Source organism: Carcharodon carcharias, chromosome 9 (genome assembly GCF_017639515.1).
Source record: "Carcharodon carcharias isolate sCarCar2 chromosome 9, sCarCar2.pri, whole genome shotgun sequence".
In the NCBI taxonomy this organism is placed as follows: Eukaryota; Metazoa; Chordata; class Chondrichthyes; order Lamniformes; family Lamnidae; genus Carcharodon; species Carcharodon carcharias.
The window spans coordinates 86,696,653-86,718,102 of NC_054475.1; the positions used below are offsets into that span (position 1 = coordinate 86,696,653).

Consider the following 21,450-nt stretch of genomic DNA (forward strand, 5'->3'; position numbering starts at 1 on the left):
AAGGAGAGCAGCATGGATTTGTTAAGGGAAAATAAGATCTAACTAATGGGACTGAGTTTTTTGTTGAGGTAACAGAGTGAGTGGATGAGGGCAGTGTAGTTGAAGTCATGTAAATTGTCTTTCAAAGCAAAAAGTACCACACATTAGGCTTCTTAAGCAAAACTGAGCACATGGAATACAAGGTGAAGTGACAGCATGGATACAAAATTGGTTAAGAGATAGAAAACAGTTGTGATATCTTTTTCGGACTGGAGAGAGATGTACAGGAACTTGCTCCCTATGAGGATGGTGGAAGCAGAGATGATGAATAATTCAAAAGGAAATTGGATGGGCACTTAGGGGAAAAAAACTGCAGGTCCACAGGGATACAGCAGGTTAATGGGGCTGATCAGATTGCTCCACTGAGACTCAAAGGGCTGAAGTGCCTTCTCCTGTGCTGTAATGACTATGACAGTAGGGTTCCCCAGGGTATGGTAATTGGACCCTGCTGTCTTTGATTAAATAATCATTCCAATTCAAGAGCAACATTGTACCTACATCCATATAACTACCCAACTTCAGAATGATATCTTTTCCTTTAGTACCTTAACGAAAGTTTCAATTCCCTAACTATTTGATGATTTTCAATACAGAGTGATGTAATCATCCTCAATTCCTGCATATATGAGATTGAAAAACCATAGTTACTTGGTAGGTCAGTAAATCAGTTTTGTTGAATGCTGTTTTACCACTAGTTTTGGCAACAATCTCAAATCTCATTGATTTATGTATTTAATATTAGATTCTGAATAGTATTTTGAGGCTTTAACTTTAGAATAACTGAACAAAGCATTTTAGCATAACTTACCCTCAGGATCTGCTGCTGTCGAAGGTACTGCTGTTCCTGACCCAACTGATTATTCCTCATAGTCGAGTGAACACTCTGTGGGGTCATATGACTAATCCCTGTCATCAATGGTGTCTGCTGCATGGGTTGGTGGGTTAGCCTGCAAAGAAAAAGACATGTTTATTCTTAACTTGCATTTGTATTGCACCTTTATCATAGTAGAGTATCACATAGGAGGCTAATATCACATAGGAGTGCTACATGGGAGGCTAACAGGCAAAATCAACAATGGGCCAAAGAGGGAGATATTAGGACAGGTGACTTAGTTACAGGAGTAGGATTTAAGAAGCTAAAGGGAGGTGGTAGTGTAATGTAGTGGTATTGTCACTGGACTAGTAATTTAGTAATGCTCTGGGGACCCGGTTTCAAATCTCACCATGGCAGATAATGAAATTTGAATTCAATAAAAATCTGGAATCCTGGAACTCCCTTCCTAACAGCACTGTGGGTGTACCTGCACCATGTGGACTGCAGCAGTTTAAGGCGGCAGCTTACCACCACTTTCTCAAGGGTAACTGGGGTAGTCAATAAATGCTGGCCTAGCCAGCAGCACCCACGTCCCCTGAATGAATAAAAGTAAAGAAATTAAAAGTCTAATGATGACAATGAAACCACTATTCCTGACCCAACTCACAAGAACCCATCCTGATGAAGCTACAATACATGACTACTTGCATGCCAAACAGCATAAGCAGCAAGTGATGGACAGAACAAAGCGATTCCACAACAAACGGATCAGATGTAAGCTCTGCAGTCTTGCCGCATCCAGTCATGAATGGTGGTGGATGATTAAACAACTCATTGGAGGAAGAGGGGAGTCCACAAATATCACCATCCTCAATGATGGAGGAGCCCAGCACATCAGTGCAAAATATAAGGCAAAAATATTGCAATAATATCCAGCCAAAAGTGCCGAGTGGATGAACCATCTCGGCCTCCTCCAGAGGTCCCCAGCATTACAGATGCCAGTCTTCAGCCAATTCGATTCACTCTACGTGATATCTAGAAATGGCTGAAGGCACTGGATACTGCAAAGGCTATGGGCCCTTGCAATATTCCTGCAATAGTACGGAAGACTTATGCTCCAAAACTAGCCGTGCCCCTCACCAAGCAGTTCCAGCACAGCTACCCAGCAATGTGGAAAATTGCCCATGTGTGCCCTGTACATAAAAAGGACAAATCTGACACAACCAATTACCATCCCGTCAGTCTACTCTCCATTTTCAGTAAAATGATGGAAGGGGTCATCAACAGTGCTATCAAGCAGCACCTGCTTAGCAATAACCTGCTCACTGACGCTCAGTTTGGGTTTCGCCTGGGCCACTCAGTTCCTGACCTCACTACAGCTTTGGTTCACACATGGACAAAAGAGCTGAACTCCAGAGATGAGGCGAGAGTGACTGCCCTTGACATCAAGGCAGCATTTGACCGAGTGTGGCATCAAGGAGTCCTAACAAAACTGGAGTCAATGGGAGTCGGGGGAAAACTCTCCGCTGGTTGGAGTTGGTTAGAATCATACCTAGCACAAAGGAAGATCATTGTGGTTGTTGGATGTCAATCATCTCAGTTCCGTGATATCACTGCAGGAGTTCCTCAGGGTAGTGTCCTTGGCCAAACCATCTTCAGGTTTGGGCTGACAAATGGCAAGTAACATTCATGCCACACAAGTGCCGGCAATGACCATCTCTAACAAGAAAGAATCTAACCATCGCCCCTTGACTTTCAATGGCATCACCATCACTGAATCCCCCACTATCAATATCCTGGGGGTTACCATTGACCAGAAACTGAACTGGAATAACCATATAAACACTGTGGCTACAAGAGCAGGTCAGAGGCTAGGAATCCTGCAGTGAGTAACTCACCTCTTGATTCCCCAAAGCCTGTCCACCAGCTACAAGGCACAAGTCAGGAGTGTGGTGGAATGCTCTCCACTTGCCTGGATGAGTGCAGCTCCAACAACACTCAAAAGCTCGAAACCATCCAGGACAAAGCAGCCCGCTTGATTGGCACCCCATCCACAAACATTTCACCCTGAACAACTGACGCAGAGTGGCAGCAGTGTGTATCATCTATAAGATGCACTGCAGGAATTCACCAAGCCTCCTTCACTTTCCAAACCCATGATCGCTATCATCTAGAAAGGCAAGGACAGCAGATGCATGGGAACACCATCACCTGCAAGTTCTCCTTCAAGCCACTCACCATCCTGACTTGCAAATATATCGCCGTTCCTTCACTGTTGCTCAGTCAAAATCCTGGAACTCCCTCCCTAACAGACATTTCTCCTCATCTCAGTCCTAAATGGTCTACCCATGTCCTCAGACTGTGAAACCTGGTTCTGGACTCCCCCACCATTGGGAACATCCTTCCTGCATCTACCCTGTTAGAATTTTATAGGTTTCTATGTGATCCCACCTCACTCTTCTGAACTCTAGCGAATATAATCCTAACCGACTCAATCTCTCCTCATATGTCAGTCCCGCTCTCCCAGGAATCAGTCTGGTAAATCTTTGCAGCATTCCCTCTATAGCAGGAACATCCTTCCTCAGATAAGGAGACCAAAATGGCACACAATATTCCAGATGTGGTCTCATCATGGCCCTGTATAATTGCAGCAAGACATCCCTGCTCCTGTACTCGAATCCTCTTGCTATGAAGGCCAACATACCATGTGCCTTCTTTACCACCTCCTGCACCTGCATGCTTACCTTCAGCGACTGGTGTATTAGGACATCCAGATCTATTATAGATTTGTAATGGCACAGAAGGAGGCCATTCAGCCTATTGAGTCCATGTTAGCTTAATGTAGAGCAATTCCATCGGTCCCCATATTTCTGCAAGTTTATTTCCCTCAAGTGCCTATCCAATTTCCTTTTGAAATCATTTATTGTTTCTGCTTCAATCATCTTTGAAGGCAGCGAGTTCCAGGTCATTATCACACACTTCATGAAAAACTTTTTCATCCATTCTCCACCTACCCCCCCCATACCTCTTGTCCCAAATCTTAAATCTGCGTCCCCTAGTGCTTGTACCATCAGCAAATAGGAACAGCTTTTCTCAGTATGCAAAATGTCACTTCAAAGGTTTCACCCGTCTGCAAAAATATTTTGAATACAAAAGTAAGCAAAAAAAAACACATGAAAAACTTAACACCAGATATTTGGAACATTTATAAATCCATCAGATTTCCCATCTGGGTCGATCTCAGGAAACTATTATATTAGTTTTGGTAAACTTGGTTTAACGGCAAGATAAAGTTTTTCTCTGCATCTCAGTCTATGACTTCAAGGAGTATGGGACGCATATTCCTTGTGGTATGTTTCCATATCTTAGTTCTTTTGTGCAACTTACCACAGCTCATGTTCATGTGGTCTTATGGAGATCCATTAGCCATTATAAATTTTCATGCATAACAGTCACAGTAAGGCACAAGACCATCAGCACAGTTACTGAAGTGTCACAAAAGTAGAAGTTCTGGAATAAGTGTAAACTGCTATATTTTCTCTTAGTACTACATATTTAATTTTCATAAATTATTTTTACAATTTAGATCCTAAATCATGAACTGATAAACATATTTACACTTGAGCTATCTGGTATACATCATAAGGGGGCTCATGTAAAGGGGTCCACTTGTATTGGTGAATTAGCTTCCATAGAGTTATGCCATCTTCCATAGGTCACTTGTGCCAATAAATTTCACTCAGTCTGTTTCTTCTGTTATCAGGTTAACGTGCTTTGCATACTTAGACAATGAAATGTTACCTCTTCTAATGATTAGTATAATAAATTACCTTCAGAACAAAGCAAGAGTTTTGTTAAAAAAACATATTCTTCATGTTTTTCTGTTCAGGCATACTGACAACTATAGTAAAACTAAAAGTGACTAATCACCTCAAATATTAAAAAACTTACAATTTGAAATGTAATAAAATTCCCTGTTACATAACTCCCTTCTTTGAATAGGTTTTTCTCTTGCCTTTTCAAGTGCTTTACATGACTCATTTTGAAAAGTAGCAGCTGTTATGTAAGAAAATATGACAATGCATTCTTTGTCAGCAACATATCTCAAGCAGTTATGAAATGAATGATTATTTAACCTTTTTTTCTGGTATTGGTTGAAGTGGTAATATCAGCCAGGACGTCTGGAGAACATCCCGCTGTCCTTTTGAAAAGGCCATAAGATCTTCAACATCCACCTGAACCACCAAAACAGGTAAGGCTACGCCTTGGTTTAATGTTCCGGGTGAATCACAATGCAGGACTCCAGCTATAATGCACTGGGGAGTGTCCGCCCCTGGTAAATGACCCAGAAGCGAGAATGCTACTGACTAAGCCAAGTTGACACACAAGTCTTAAAACTGTATAGCAGCCATGTGGAAAGGAAATGGACAAATAATAAATAAAAAGGGTGGGGATAGAGAATGTTATTATTCTTAAATACTGTGCAATCGCTCAATGCTACTGAGACATACTGAGTGGTGCAAAGAATCAAAGTTGGGCCTGGCAAATCAGATTTTCCACATCATGTACCTTTGTGTGTTTTGCATGGAGTGTGCATAAGCTGGAGCTTGCTGGTGAACATAACCACTTGGTCGTTGCTGCATCTGCCGAACCTGATCTGCGAGTGCAGGATTGTTGGCTGTGTGACTGCCCTGGTATGGTTGGTTCGAATAGGCAGGAGGAATCATGCTGCTGGCCTGCGAAGGGTGTGGCTGCATCCCCAAGTGAGAACCATAGTTTGTGTAACCTTGGGAAATATTCTGGAAAAGAATAGTATTATATGAATAATATAGTAAACACCCAACTCATTCCATTATCCTGCTATGCTTTCTGGACCTGATTTTACTTCTACCTCAATGTATTATAAATTCTATTTGTTACCATTTAAAGCCAGGTCATACTCCTCCACTACCTCAATCTTTCTTCCCTACAACAGATAGATCTTAGGGAAAATAGATTTACATTTATATAGTGCTTAATCAAGTCTCAGTGTATCATATCCAATGATCACTTCCAAAGTGCAGTCATAGGTGTTATCAGAAGTTAAATATGAACAAGGGAAGCCATTTGGCCCAATTTAATTCATTAATTCAGAAAGACACTAAAGCTCATCCACACAATCTGTTTCTCAAATAACCCCAAGCTTTTCATCTCTACTAATCTACTGAGAAGTCCTTCTCTATGTACTATTGCAAGTCCTTCAATGTTTTCCTTGGGTTTTGATGAATAGAAATAAACACGGTGCTCAAGGTGTGGTCTGGTCACTGAGTATTGTTCGAGCATGTCTTTTAGTTTACAGTTTTGGCTACATAATTGAGCATTCTACTTGCTTGGCTGATTCCTGCTCTGTGAAGGCTAGCTAAAATGAAAATTTAATCTATTAGGATCAATAGATATTTTTCAACTTCAGCATTTGTTGTTTTGACACACTAATAGAATATGTTACTTTTCCTTTCCATATGCAATCATAGTACTGAGTGGATGATCCATCTCGACCTCCTCCTGAGGTCCCCAGCATCACAGATGCCAGTTTTCAGCCAATTCGATTCACTCCAAGTGATATCAAGAAACCGCTGAAGGCACTGGAAACTGCAAAGGCTATGGGCCCTGACAGCATTCTGGCAACAGTACTGAAGACTGTTGTCCAGAACTGCTCCAGTACAGCATCTACCCAGCAATTTGGAAAACTGCCCAGGTAGGTACTGTACACAAAAAGTGGGACAAATCCAACCTGGCAATTACCACCCCTTCAGTCTGCTTTTGATCATCAGCAATGTGATGGAAGGGGTTGTCAACAGTGCTATGAAGCGGCACTTATTCAGCAGTAACCTGCTCACTGAAGTTCAGTTTGGGATCTGCCAGGGCCACTCAGCTACTGACTTCATTACAGCCTTGGTCCAAACATGGGCATAAGAGCTGAACTCCGGAGGAGGGGTGAGAATGACTGCCCTTGACATCAAGGCAGCATTTGGCTGAGTGTGACATCAAGGAGCCCTAGCAAAACTGAAGTCAATGGGAATCAGAGGGAAGGCTCTCCACTGGTGACAGTCATACCTAGAACAAAGAAAGATGGTTGTAGTTGCTGGAGGTCAATCATCCCATTTCCAGGACATCACTGAAGAAGTTCCTCAGGGTAGTGTTCTAGGTCCAACCATCTTCAGCTGCTTCAGCAATGACCTTCCCTCCATCTTAAGGTCAGAAGTGGAGATGTTCAGCACCATTTTGTAATTCCTCAGATACTGAAGCAGTCTGCGCCCATATGCAGCAAAACCTGGACAACATTCAGGCTCAAACTGAGAAGTGGCAAGTAGCATTCACCCAACACAATGACCTTCTCCAACAAGTGAGAATTCAAAAAACTGCTCTTGACATTCAATGGCATTAGCATTGCTGAATCCCAGCAGATCAAAGGCTGGGAATTCCGTGGAGAGTAACTCACCTCCTGACTTCTCAAAGCCTGTCCACCATCTGCATGGCACAAGTCAGGATCGTCATGGAATACTCTCCACTTGGCTGGATAAGTGCAGCTCCAAAACAACACTCAAGAAACTCAACAACATCCAGGACAAAGCAGCCGGCTTGATTGGCATCCCATCCACCACCTTCAACATTCACTCACTCCACCACTGAGCGATAGTGGCAACAGTGTGTACTATCTGTAAGATGCACTGCAGTAACTCACCAAGGCTCCTTCAACTGCACCTTCCAAACCCGTGGCCTCTACCACCTAGAGGGAAATGGGCAGCAGAAGCATGGCAACATCACCACCCATAAGTTCCCCTCCAACCTATACACCATCCTGACTTGGAACTATGTCGTTGTTCCTGCACTGTCACTGGGTCAAAATCCTGGAACTCCCTCCCTAACAGTACTGTGGGTGTACCTACATCACATGGACAGCAGCTCATCACCACATTCTCAAGGGCAATTAGGGATGGACAATAAAAATGCTGGCCTAACCAGCAATGCCCATGTCTCAAGAAAAAAAAACTTTACACCTGTCTGAATTAAATTTAATTTGCAATTGGTACAGTCTCTTACATCATTTACATTCATTTTGTATTACTGAGTTGACATCTCAGTACTAATTGTCCCTTTGAATTTGATCCTTCTCCTCCTTCAGGTACCATGCCCTAAAAGGATGTTGGCAACCAGGGACTTCCACGGGATTTGTCCATGATTATGCTTGGCAACATACTGCAGTGGTTTGCCTTATGCAGTATAGCTGACCAGGAAACTCTTCCCCTTTTTACTGCTTGCCAGCAGGTGTTTTAGAAGGATTTACAGGCTGACAATCAATCTGCTTGGCCACATTATGCACGCACCTTCCATGGCAACCCGGAGCTTCTGGCCCAGAGGCAGGGACTCTACTACCACAGTCTGCGCCACAGACTCCCCCTCCTGAATTTGATATAATTTGTTAATTTAATCAATTTGCACTGAGTTTGTAAATTAATGTTGCTGATTGAAATTAGAAACAGTGATGATCTCAAAATCAATATCTACTCTTTCATAACTGCATTGAGTACTATGATTTTCAACACTTTGGCAAATTTCTTTCCATTTCTAAAGTTTACCTTGACCATAACACTGAGCTTAACTAAAAATCCTTTTGTTCAGATCTTTATTTAAAGTTTTTTTTTGGATAGGTATATCAATATTATGGGCCTTTTAAAATTCAGTTGTGATATCACAAAAAAAATCAAGACTGTTGGTCTGATGGGCTCTTCCATCCTGAATCCATGTTGACATGGATTATGTAACCCTCAAGTTTACTCATGCAAATTCCTTTATTTGATTGAGGTCTGTATTTGATTTGTTGCACATTATTCTGCTCCCGCCTATTTGTAGCTCCCCAGTATTCAGTGGCTTCCTCATTATGAGCATAAATCTCATACAAATCTCTTCCACTGTCTCTTACAATCCAGAGCAGGGATAATTGGGGTTAAGCCAAGTTCGATGGGATAAGAGTTTCCAGAAGTTTCCTAGTCGAGTGAGTTGGAATCAAATGTTGGCACAAAAGACAGCGGCTGAACAATGGGCCACCTTCAAAGAATAGTATTGCAGATAGGGGAAAAGTAAGGCAAATAAATCCAGAGCACCGTGGATGATCAGAGAGATAGAGGTGAAGGTGAAAAGGAAGAAGTGCGTGTATAACAAATGCCATGTAGAAGATACAATGAAGAATCAAGCTGAATAAAGAAGGACTACAGGGGAAGTGAAAAAACTAATATGAAAAGCAGGGAGAGAGAGCATGAAAAGAGACTGGCAGCTAACATAAAAGGTCTTCTATAAACATATAAATAATAAAAGTATGGTTAAAAAAAGAATAGCGTCGATTCGGGAAAAAAGGGGACTTGTAAGTGGAGGCAGGAGGAATAGCGGAGGTATTAAATGAGTGCTTTGCATCTGCCCTTACAAAGGAAGAAGATGCTACCCAGGCTGAGGTGAGAGGGGAGGTAACTGGTACACTAGAAGAATTTACAACTGAGAAGAAGGAAAAGGCTATCTTTACTTAAAATAGATAAGGCACCAGGATTGGATGAGATGGATCCAAGGGTACGGAGAGAAATGAGAGTGCAAATTGCAGAGCCACTAAAGATAATCTTCCAGTTTTTCTTGGATACAGGAGAAATGCCAGAGGACTAGGGAATTGTTCAAAAAGGGGTGCAAGGTTAAAGCCTACAACCACAGGCCAGTCAGTTTGATTTCAGTGGTAGGGAAACTTCTGGAAACTTTAGTTTGGGATAAAATCAATCGTCACTTGGAAAAGTGCAGGATAATTAAGGTAAGCCAGCATGGAGTCATTAAGGGAAAATAATGTTTAACTGACTTGGAGTTTTTTGCGGAGGTAACAGAGAAGATTGGTGTGGCATATATGGATTTTCAAAAGGCATTTGATATAGTGTCACACAATAAGCTTGTGAGAAAAATTCTAGCTCATGGAATAAAAGGGAATGTAGGCATTTGGGTAAGAAAATGACTACAGGGAACAGAGAACAGTGATAAATGATTGTCATTCAGGTTGTAGGAAAGTTTGTAGTCGGGTTCCCCAGAGGTCAGCATTGGGACCCTTGTTCTCCCTGATATTTGTTAATGACCTCGACTCTGGTGTTCAGGGCATGATTTCAAAGTGTGCAGATTATATGAAGGTTGTCAACTGTGATAAGGATAGTTGTAAACTTCATGTTGGTGGATTGGGCAGACAAATAGCAGATGAAGTTCATTGTTGAGAAGTGTGAGGTGATTCATTTTGGCAGGAAGAATATGAAGAGACAGTATAAAATAAAGGATAAAACTCCAAAGGAACTGCAGAAACAGGAGGACCTGTGTATATGTACATAAGTCATTCAAGATGAAAGAGCATGTTTTTTATATACATTCACAGGATGTGGGCATCACTGGCTAGGCCTGTATTTATTGTCCATCCCTAATTGCCCTTGAGAAGGTTGTGGTGAGCTGCCTTCATGAACCGCTACAGTCCATGTGATGTAGGTAACCAACAATGCTGTTAGGAAGGAGTTCCAGGATTTTGACCTGTGACAGTGAAGGTACGGTGACATATTTCCAATTCAGGATGGTGTGTGGCTTGGAGGGGAACTTCTAGGTGGTGGTGTTCCCATGTATCTGGTGCCCCCGTCCTTCTAGATGGCAGCGGTCGTGGGTGAGTTCCTTGGTGAGTTGCTGAAGTGCATCTTGTAGATGGTACACACTGCTGCCACTGTGCGTTGGTGGTGAAGGGAGTGAATATCTGTGGGTGTGGTGCTAACCAAGCAGGTAACTTTGTCCTGGATGGTGCTGCGCTTCTTGAGTGTTGTTGAAGCTGCACTCATTCAGGCAAGTGGAGAGTATTCCATCACACTCCTGACTTGTGCCTTGTATATGGTGAACAGGCTTTGGGGAGTCAGGAGCTGAGTTACTCGCCGCAGGATTCTTAGCCTCTGACTTGCTCTTGTAGTTACAGTATTTATATGGCTAGTCCAGTTCAGTTCCTGGACAATGGTAACCCTCAGGATGTTGAGTGCAGTGAATAATGCAAATAGTATCTTAGGCTTTATTAACAGAGGCATTGAGCACAAGAGTAAGGAGGTCATGTTGAATTTGTATAAGATTCTAGTTAGGCTTCACCTGGAGAACTGTGACCAGTTCTGGGTACCATACTTGAGGAAGGGTGTGAAGGCATTAGAAAGAGTACAGAGGAGATTCAGAAGAATGATTCCAGGAATAAAGAACTGTAGCTATGAGGATTGATTGGAGAGGCTGAGACTGTTTTCCTTGGAGAAAAGAAGGCTGAGAGGTGACTTGATTCAAGGTCCTGAGGGGTATGGACAGGATAAATAGTGAGAAATTGTTTCCCACACAAGGGAGCATCAAGGGCACAGATTCAAAATAATTGGCAAAAGGAGTAATAGTGATGTGTGGAAAAATCTTTTCACCCAGAGGATGGTTGGAGTCTGGAACAAGCTTTCTGAGAGGGTGGTGGAGGCAAGTTTAACCAAGGTATTCAAAGGGGTATTGGATTGCTATCCGAAAAAGAAAGAATGTGCAAAGTTACAGGGATAAGGCAGGTGAGCGGGCCCAGGTAGAATGCTCTTTCGTAGAGCCAGTGCAGACACGATGGGCCAAATAGACTTCTTCTAAACTCCAAAGATTGTGTGATTCTATCACCATAATGCCCTTGGGTGAAATTGCAAAGATTTTGATGATTCAGGTTATTCACTATCGGTACCACTGGCATGTTTTTTTGGTTCTCCTCTTTTCTTTGATTACTGTTAAGATAGTGATTTTTTTTAACTGTTATCTTTTATGCCTACAGCTATACATTTTTCCAGGTCTTTCTTTGCTTCTTGGGCCAACCTTTGAATGTGCTTCTGTATATTTCCTTAACTAACCCATTGAAGGCTTTCAGGTTTTCCTGTATGAGAGATGCAGGCTGTTCTTTCTCTTTATTTTACTTATTTATATTAATTTTCTTAAGATGGCTCTTGTTTGGTCTATACTTGACCATCCCAGGTATGTATTTATTATTGTTCAGCATTTGCCCTCTATTTGCTTTTTGATTTTTTTATTCTTTCACGGGATGTGGGTGTTGCTGGCTATGCCAGCATTTTAATTGCCCATTTCTAACTGCCCTCGTGAAGTGGTGGTGAGCTATGATCTTGAACTGCTGCAGTCCATGTGGTGTAAGTACACCCACAGTGTTGTTAGGCAGGGAATTCCAGGATTTTGACCCAGCGACAGTGAAGGAATGGCGATATAATTCCAAGTCAGGATGTTGAATGGCTTGGAGGTGAACTTGCAGGTGGTTCAGTTCCCATGCATCTGCTGCCCTTGTCGTTCTAAGTGGTAGAGGTCACCGGTTCAGAAGGTACTGTCGAAGGACCCTTGGTGAGTTGCTGCCACAATGTGTCAGTGGAGGAGGAAGTGAATGTTTGTGGGTGGGTACCAATCAAGCGGGCTGCTTTGTCCTGGATAGTTTTGAGCTTCTTGACTGTTGTTAGGGCTACACTCATCCAGGCAAGTGGAGAATATTCCATCACACTCCTGACTTGTGCCTTGTAGATGGTGGACAGGCTTTGGGGACTCAGGAGGTGAGTTACTCGCCACAAGATGGCCAGCCTCCGGCTTGGCGTTGTAGCCACAGCATTTATATGGCTGGTCCAGTTCAGTTTCTGGTCAATGGTAATCCCCCAGGATGTTGATAGTGGGGGATTCAGTGATGGTAATGCCACTGAATGTCAGGGAGAGAAGGTTGGATTCTCCTTTTTGGAGATGGTCATTGCCTGTGTGGCGCAAATGTTACTTGCCACTTATCAGCCCAAGCCTGGATATTGTCCAAGTTTTGCTGCATATAGGCATGGACTGCTTCAGTATCTGAGGAGTTGCAAATGGTGTTGAACATTGTGTAATCATCAGCGAACATCCCCACTTCTTGATGATGGAGGGAAGGTCATTGATGAAGTAGCTGAAGATGGTTGTACTAAGGACACTACCCTCAGGAACTCCTGCAGTGATGCCTGGGGCTGTGACCATCAATCACAACCTTTTTCCTTTGTACCAGGTATGATATGACTCCAACCAATGGAAAGCTTTTTCCCCGATTCCCACTGACTCCAGTTTTGCTTGGGTTCCTTGATGCCACACTTGGTCAAAAACTGCCTTGATGTCAAGAGCAGTCACTCTCTCAAACAATGAGTACATCTGTGGGAAAATGCACTATACTTTATTGAAGAACCAGAGGCCAATGTTCTACACCTCCCTGTCCGGTGAGCTATTAGAGCTAACAGACTGCACTAGAACCAGCACTGAAGTTAGGTAAAGATTACTTTGGATGGCAAGGGCTAAGTTAAAAATATCACATACCTGGGCTTGTGACATAGGTCCATATTGCTGGGCTGGATTTGCTTGACGTACCTGTTGTCCATACATTCCACCGGAATTCTAGGGGATGAAAGGATATTTAGAAACGCACAGGTTTTATTCTTTAGCCACATTTGCACAACTATACTTGACAAAATGAAAGCCAAAGAACTTCACTTGAGCCTGATTTCACAGCAGTTTGATAAAACAACTGGCTATTACAAAGTGTTGTTCATCCTACATTTGCTCTTCCTCTTAATTTACTGGTCCCACTTTACTAACACTTTCATTGCTATTTTTCCCAGTATATACAACAAATAAAAAAGATTCTTTAAAAAGACAGTTCCATTTTTTTTAGCACAGAGACAAGCTTGCAGAATTGGATTGTGAAACGGAAGGAAAAATGGAATGACATTTTATAAGACATTCTTGAACTCCAAAGATTTCAACAACAGGCATTTATATTGTGTCTTTAGCATAGTAAAACATCGTAAGGTGCTTCACAGAAGGATTACCAAACAAAATCTGACACCGAGCCACATAACGAGTTATTAGAGTTACGACCGTGGCTGATGTTGATGCTGAACAAGCCAGATCTCAGATTGAAATCTGCCTCGTTTGATCCTAATCATTTTTTTGTATTGTAGAAACGAGGTGGAAAAACTACTGAACACAAAAGCCCAGGACTCCAGTGATAACTTTTAAAATTTAAAGAATTAAAATGTTTATTAAAAGATAGAAAAGAAAGATAAAACTTACACACATGCAAGATAAAAAACACCGTTAGAAAAAGCTTACAAAAATAACCCCCAAAACTATCTTTTTTGGCAACAACCCTTATAGATTATTAATCTTAAAATCCTGGAAATATTATCCAAACAGAGAAATTGCTTTCATTTTGAACAGAAGTACGATCCACGACTTCCCAGAACAACTCCATGCTGATGTGGTTTTTCCAAAGAGAGATTATACTGTTTTGGAGGACGGATGTTCAACTGGCCCAAAATTTGAGTTGCTTTTTCCAATTAAAAGACTTTCAAAGCTTTTCAGCACACTCCAAACACACAGGAATTGGATTTCAGCAGGACTTAACCCTCTACAGCAACTCCCTACAGCTGAAACCCTGTTTTCATAAACACCCCTTTTCACTCCTTTCATCTTAGTTCTCCATTGTCTTCAAATATATCTTTGAAAACTCAGTTTCCCAAATATTAAAACCTTTCATGTACCTATTTTACCGTTCTTTTGGGCCAATAAAATGTAAAATGCCTGCCCTGCTTGCTCACAAATCTCTTGTAAAATGCAAATGTTCTTCTGTCACCTCTGAGACTCTTTTGAAATCAATTTCAACACTTAACCCCAAATGCAAATTGCAAATCTATTCTGTTTACTTGTAAATTAAATCTCACCATAAGGCCTCATTACAAATGCAAGATAACAACTTTACTCTTTTATCCCTTACTTTCTACAGACAATCTGACACCAACAACTTCACCATTGACTAACCCTGGACAAACACAGACACAGCTTACCCTTATATACACAAAATATATACATAAACACAGGAATATAAAAATATACACAAATCATCATGTTAGGACAGGTGACCAAAACCTTATACAAAGTGGATTTCAAGAAATGATGCAAAGAAGAGAGGGAAGTAGCACGACAGGGAGGATTGTGGAGGGAATTGCAGAGCTCAGGGGCCAGGCAGTTGAACGCAAGGTCATCAATGGTGAAGCGATGAAAATCGGGACATGCAAAAGACCAGAATTGGAAGGGTACAGAGACCTCAGAGGGCTACTGGAGGATGCTACAGAGGTAGGAAGGAGTGAGGCCAGATAGGGATTTGAAAACAAGCTTGAAAATTGTAAAAGTAGAGGCAGTGCTAGGTTGGGGGCCAATACAGGCCAGCAAGCATGGTTGATAGGCGTAAAAGACATGGCTCAGGTTATGATGCGGGCAGAAGTTTGGTGCAACATGAAAAGCTGGCCAGAAGAGCATTTGAACAGTTGAATCCAGAGGTAACAATGGCATGGATGAGGACTTTAGCAGATGATGAGCTGAGGCAGAGCAGATACAGTTGATGTTACAGATGTGGAGTATATGTTCCTGGCGGAGAATATGTGGAGTTGGAAGCTCAACTCGGGGTCAAATAGGATGCCAAGTTCGCAAACAATCTGGTTCAATCTCAGACAATCTTCCAGAAAGCCATCCAGGTAGAAAGAAAAATAAGGTATTAAACAGTTGTGTAAACATGTATTTGTCTCAGACTGCTTCTGTATCTTCTATGAGCTGATCACTAAATGCTGTTTTGTGTGTCCCAGTTTGATTGGTTTGCTCCTTCTCTTGCCTTTTAAGCAGGACAGTAGATTCAGGTACTCCAACGCCTGAATGCACATTCTAAGCTAACACTCCTGCGATAACACTGAGGGGGCACTATATTGGCAACAGCTGCTAATCTTTAATGAGATGTTCCTCTGAGCCCTGCTTGCCTGTTTCAGTGGCTCAAGTGAATGGTCAAGATTCAAAAGGAACTATTCAAGGTCAAATTGTGATGTTGCTGATATAAAACGACTGCTGCATTTAACTACATAAGTCATTGTGTGTACAAATTCCTTGTGTGAAGTGCATTGAGATATTTCAATATAATCAAGAGCTACATAAATGTATTTTTAATTCATACTAAAGCAGCTATAGTGCTCCCTCTGAGTCGGACATTATGGTAACAAATAACAGATTAACAATAAAATGAAAAAAAATACACCAAAATTGGAGAAAATGTAATCTGTTCCTTGTGAATTGAGGTTCTGAATGTTAAAAGTTGGATTTTATATATTTAATTACTCCCAAGTTCAAAGTTTTATATCACCGTGTATTTATATTGTCAAGTCAGTCATTTTGTGGATGTGAGAAAGGGTCATATGCTATTATCATTACTTTCAGGTTAAAAAAATCACTGAAACATTGCAATTTGCACCCCCACACAGAAAGAAAATAATGAAGACAAATTCTTCCCAGACCATTCTTCTTAAAAGCTTTCACTCACCTGACCTACTGACAGTGGATACAAGCCATTTGACATTGACAATTTGCCAGGATCCTGACTGGACAGGAATACCAAAGCTGATTTTAGAAGAGTTTTCAAGTTACCTCTTGAGCAAAGCAACGTGAATGAAACAAGGTGCGTGGCTAATTAAGTGCAGACTTTCGAAATAAAATGGCAAAGGCCTCCAAATGCAATCTGTTGCTGCATCAACATGCACTACTGTCTATTGTACAGCACAGGTTCATTCATACAACTACCTACTCGCTGGAGGCCTCTCAAAGCCATACAGCTCTCCCGTTTTGGACCATTATTCTCCGCACAGCAGAATACTGTATCTGGCCCATTTGTATTATTGAGCTTCCCCATTATTAAAAATAATGATTTATATAAATGAAGCTCTTGCATGCAAGACAGGACTCCAGTGTGCAAGCCCTAGTCTGGCACCTCTGCAGCAGAAAGTGTGCCACACAGTTGAGACCTTCACATCAAACTCTAGCCTTTTGTCAGCCAAGAACTCTGATTTCAAGAAGCCTTAGAATCATGGCATGATACAAAACAGGAAAAGTCCATTCCACCACAGTGCCATTGCTGGGTCGTTGGCAGGGCTTTGCTATTAACTCCTCCTGCCCATACTCACCAGTCTGGCATGTAGCTGCTGTCGGAGCATTTGTCCCTGTGGGATTGGAGGTTGCTGCTTGTATTGGGGAGGTTTGTACAGTGACGGATCCATCATTCCACCCATATGGGGCATCACTGTGCTGTATGGCGGGCGATTCTGCATTATTTTGGAGAAAGGAGGCCTCACAGATCTGTATGGGATTGTATCTAACCTGGGTCCACCTACAAGTAAAAAAAATAGTGATTAATACAAATATTATCATTTCTGTTTTTACTGCTTAACTGGCTTGTAACTTGCATATGAACTTCAAGTACATACCAAATGGTAGTTTTCTTTTTAACACCCAGTTTTTATTTTAAATATCGGACTCAAGAGTTATGATTTGCCAAACATCACCCTACATAGACACAATGTTCAAAAGGGTCATCTCAAAAGTCTTAAAGCTGCTTTATATTAAATGTATGTAGTCTAGGCAGAGATGCAAAACTTAATTTGTCACTCTTCCTGTTTTGTTTGTTTGTGCCACCTCCTGATAAAACCATACCACTAATCAGATAAGTAGAGACCCAGCAAACAGACTGAGTAAAAGCTTAACGGAGGACCCACAATATATGAATATTGTCAGGAAGATATTTGGAATTTACTGTAGAGTAATAGTGGTGCGTATGCGTGTGCGTGTGTGTGTGTGTGTGTGTGTGTGTGTGTGTTTGGGAGTCTTAATTGAATTACGGACAGCTGGTCTGGGTGCTTTGATGGGAAACTAGGTTTGAAATGCTAAGTAGGTAAACATGGATGAAATTTTAGAGTGTGAGGCGTAAAGGAAACATTTGCATTTTTAAATAAACCAGAGTAGCTTGAATTCAGAGTAGACTGAATTCAAAAGGGGGCTGGTGAAATGTTTCACCTAGCTAGAAGTTAAGAAACAATGAGTTTATTTTTCCCAAAGATTACTTGTAAAATTGATACTATGATAGGTTTTATTAGAGAGGTGAAGTCCAGGTTTTATTAGAGAGGTGAAGTCCAAAGGAATAGTGAAACAATGGGAATTTGCATTCAAAGGGGAAAATATGTATAACGGCGAGAAGGTTGTTTGCAAGGGAAGGCATTCTAAGATCTAACAAGTATGAATCACCTCCAGCCTCTGTGCCCAAACTGCTGTCTGCAAGAAATGAGTTAAGAAAACTCACTTTGAATTTGAATGTTCAGGGTATCATGTTACTTTGCCTGGGTCTTTTAAAATTGATATGTTTTAATGGAAGTGTAACTGGGAATTAGATTAATCAGGGGAGCTAGAAGTTATAGTAGTAATTTTAAACCTATGCATGTGCTTAAAATCATTTTTTTATTTAATAAAGGTTTAATTTAGTTTTTTAAGAAACCTAAAAGACTTGGTGAACTTATTACTACTGAATTCAAGGCACAGATCTCGAAATGTACAAATTGCAAAACAGTTGTGGCAGTTGTTTCAAATTTCCCTTTGGGATTTGAGCAGCTCAGCATTTACCACTGAATGTGCCACAACAAAATCCATTCTACAGAGACAGCCAGCTTGATATTCTTCAGTGCCTTTGACAGTGGGAGAAGCATGCCTCTGCTGATGTGAATAATAACAAATATAAACACTGCTTTATCCTGCTGTGATGTTTTGGTTCCTATTGCACACGTAGCAGTGTTTTCTCTAAAGCCTGCAATTCTGTTTGGCAAGAGTTTACAGAGATCTAGCGAGAAAGTGGACATGACAGTCTCAGGAACTGCACATCCGCAACTCACCCCCTAACATACATAGAAACTAGGAGCAGGAGTAGGCCATTCGGCCCTTCGAACCTCCTCTGCCATTCATTATGATCATGGTTGATTACCCAACTCAATAGCCTGCTCCCGCTTTCTCACCATATCCTTTGATCCCTTTCACCCCAAGAGCTATATCTAACTCCTTCTTGAAAACATACAATGTTTTGGCCTCAACTACTTTCTGTGGTAGCGAATGCCACAGGCTCACCACTCTCTGGGTGAAGAAATTTCTCCTCAGCTCAATCCTAAATGGTCTACCCCATATCCTCATACTGTGACCCCTGGTTCTGGACTCCCCCACCATTGGGAACATCCTTCCTGCATCTACCCTGTCTAGTCCTGTTAGAATTTTACAGGTTTCTATGAGATCCCCCCCCTCATTCTTCTGAACTGTAGCAAATATAATCCTAACCGACTCAATCTCTCCTCATACATCAGTCCCACCATCCCAGGAATCAGTCGGGTAAACCTTCGCTGCACTGCCTGTATAGCAAGAACATCCTTCCTCAGATAAGGAGACCAAAACTGCACACAATATTCCAGGTGTGGTCTCACCAAGGCCCTGTATAATTGCAGCAAGACATCCCTGCTCCTGTATTCGAATCCTCTCGCCATGAAGGACAGCATACCATTTGCCTTCTTTACTGCCTGGTGCACCTGCATGCTTACCTTCAGCGACTGGTGTACAAGAACACCCAGGTCCCGTTGCATATTCCCCTCTCTCAATTGATAGCCATTGAGATAATAATCTGCCTTCCTGTTTTTGCTACCAAAGTGGATAACCTCACATTTATCCACATTATACTTCATCTGCCATGCATTTGCCCACTCACTCAGCTTGTCCAAATCACACTGAAGCATCTCTGCATCTTCCTCACAGCTCACCCTCCCACCCAGCTTTGTGTCATCTGCAAATTTGGAGATATTTCATTTAGTTCCCTCATCTAAATCATTAATATATATTGTGAATAGAATCCCAGCACCGTTCTCTGCGGTACCCCACTAGTCACTGCCTGCCATTCGGAAAAAGACATTAGGGACGCACAAAATGCAGGTGGAAGCTAAATTCAATCAGCTGGAGTACAAGAGGGATGAGCTTCAAATGGATTAAAATGGACTTTCTCATACTTAGCTTTTTCTCCTGTTTTAAAAATCTTCACAATATCTAGGTCACCATGGGCAATTTAGTCCTTTGGATACAAAAGTCTAGGATCAAAAGCTTTTCTTGCCCTCCCAACACTCCCAAACAGCAAAGATTTTGTAAAGAAGATGAAGATTTTTTATTTATTATACCAAGTTCTGGTTTGAACAGTGGCTGTTTACCTGTTAAAATAATTTCTTCTTTACTGATTGCTATAATCATGGAGGTTTTTACCTTGCTGTCGTTTTACTGTGGTCTGAAAGCACTTCAGATAGTCCCTGAAAATGGCAATGATTCTTCTGGTTTTACCAGTAGTAGTGAATACAAGTAGAGAGCATACTGCCAGGGAAAACCATTAGGCATTGTACTTCAAAGACCCACAGATCTTTGGACACATAGGGAAGGACGCGCCATGATGGAGTGGGATCCAGAGTGCAGGACTTGTTTCCTTTTCTTTCTTTCTCTGCCGTCATTCAGCCTCATCATTAAGGTGTTTGGACTCAAAGTTTGATGCAACTTGATGGACAAGTTGTTGCCATTTTGAACGATTGGTAGCAAGCTCCAGTCATTAATGTCAATGCTGCCACACTTCCAGGAAAGCTTCAGAATGTCTTTGAAGCATTTTCTTTGTCCTCCACTGGAATGCTGGCAATTTGAGAGCTGAGAAAACAGAACCTGGTGGGGAGATACTTTTCGGCCATCTGGACACAAGTGTCCAGTCCATCATAGTGCATTCTGCAGGAGTTTTGCTTGAATGCTTCTGGAACTGGCTTTAAGAAGGACACTAGCATTTGTTCAATGGTCCTCCCATTGAATCCGAAGGATGTAGCCGAGGTATTGATGGTGGAAATTTCTCTAGTGCTCTTATGTGTTGACAAAGTCCACGTCTCATTGCAGTACAGGAGTGTGGTGACGACAACTGCTCTGTACACAAGGACTTTTGTTGGCTTGCTGAGGTCTTTGTTGTCATAGTTTGCAGAAGGCTAAGCTGGTGCAGCTGATCCAGTGTTGGATTTCCTTATCAATGAAGGCCTTTTGAGAGAGGTAGCTACCAAGGTATGGGAAGTACTCAACAAATTCCAGAGTCTCTCCATCAAAACATAACATTTGGCTGACCAGGTGTATGTTGATATCTGAGTCTTATTTTGGCTACATTCAAGGACAGGCTGAGTCTCTTGTATGTAGAATTCAAGAGCATGATTGAGGGTGACTTGCAAATCTGGTGCAGAGTGGGCAATGACACTGTAGTCATCCGCAAACTGTAGATAATGCACGCCCATGATGGTCAGTTTAGTTTTGGCACAGAGGTTAAAAAACTTACCATCTAGGCAGGTATTTAACACTCATACCTGAGGGCAGTTCATCTTTGATGAGGTGAATAGCCACTGTCAGGTAGATTGTAAATAGTATGGGGGCTATCACACAGCCTTGCTTGACATCAGTCCGGATTTTGAAGGCATCTGTTTCACACCTCCCATTGAATGTGATTGCAGTCAGGTTATCATAAAGCAGTTGCAGGATGTTATTGAGTTTCTTGGATATCCAAATCTTTGCAGCACAATTCAGCCTCTCGATTCACTGAGACATATGCTTTGGTC

At 41.8% G+C, this 21,450-nt stretch overlaps 1 protein-coding gene across 8 annotated transcripts in view; it reads right to left on the minus strand.

Annotated features, from left to right (window-relative positions):
- med12 (mediator complex subunit 12) overlaps positions 1-21,450 on the minus strand; it is a 205,234-nt gene that overhangs the window by 9,665 nt on the left and 174,119 nt on the right. For all 8 annotated transcript variants that reach the window (XM_041195243.1, XM_041195237.1, XM_041195238.1 and 5 more), the window contains 4 exons: positions 16,939-17,141; positions 13,256-13,333; positions 5,423-5,652; positions 848-986 (listed from right to left, as the gene is read on the minus strand). In XM_041195243.1, the coding sequence (XP_041051177.1) occupies positions 848-986; positions 5,423-5,652; positions 13,256-13,333; positions 16,939-17,141 (650 nt within the window). The remainder of the gene's footprint in view (positions 1-847; positions 987-5,422; positions 5,653-13,255; positions 13,334-16,938; positions 17,142-21,450) is intronic.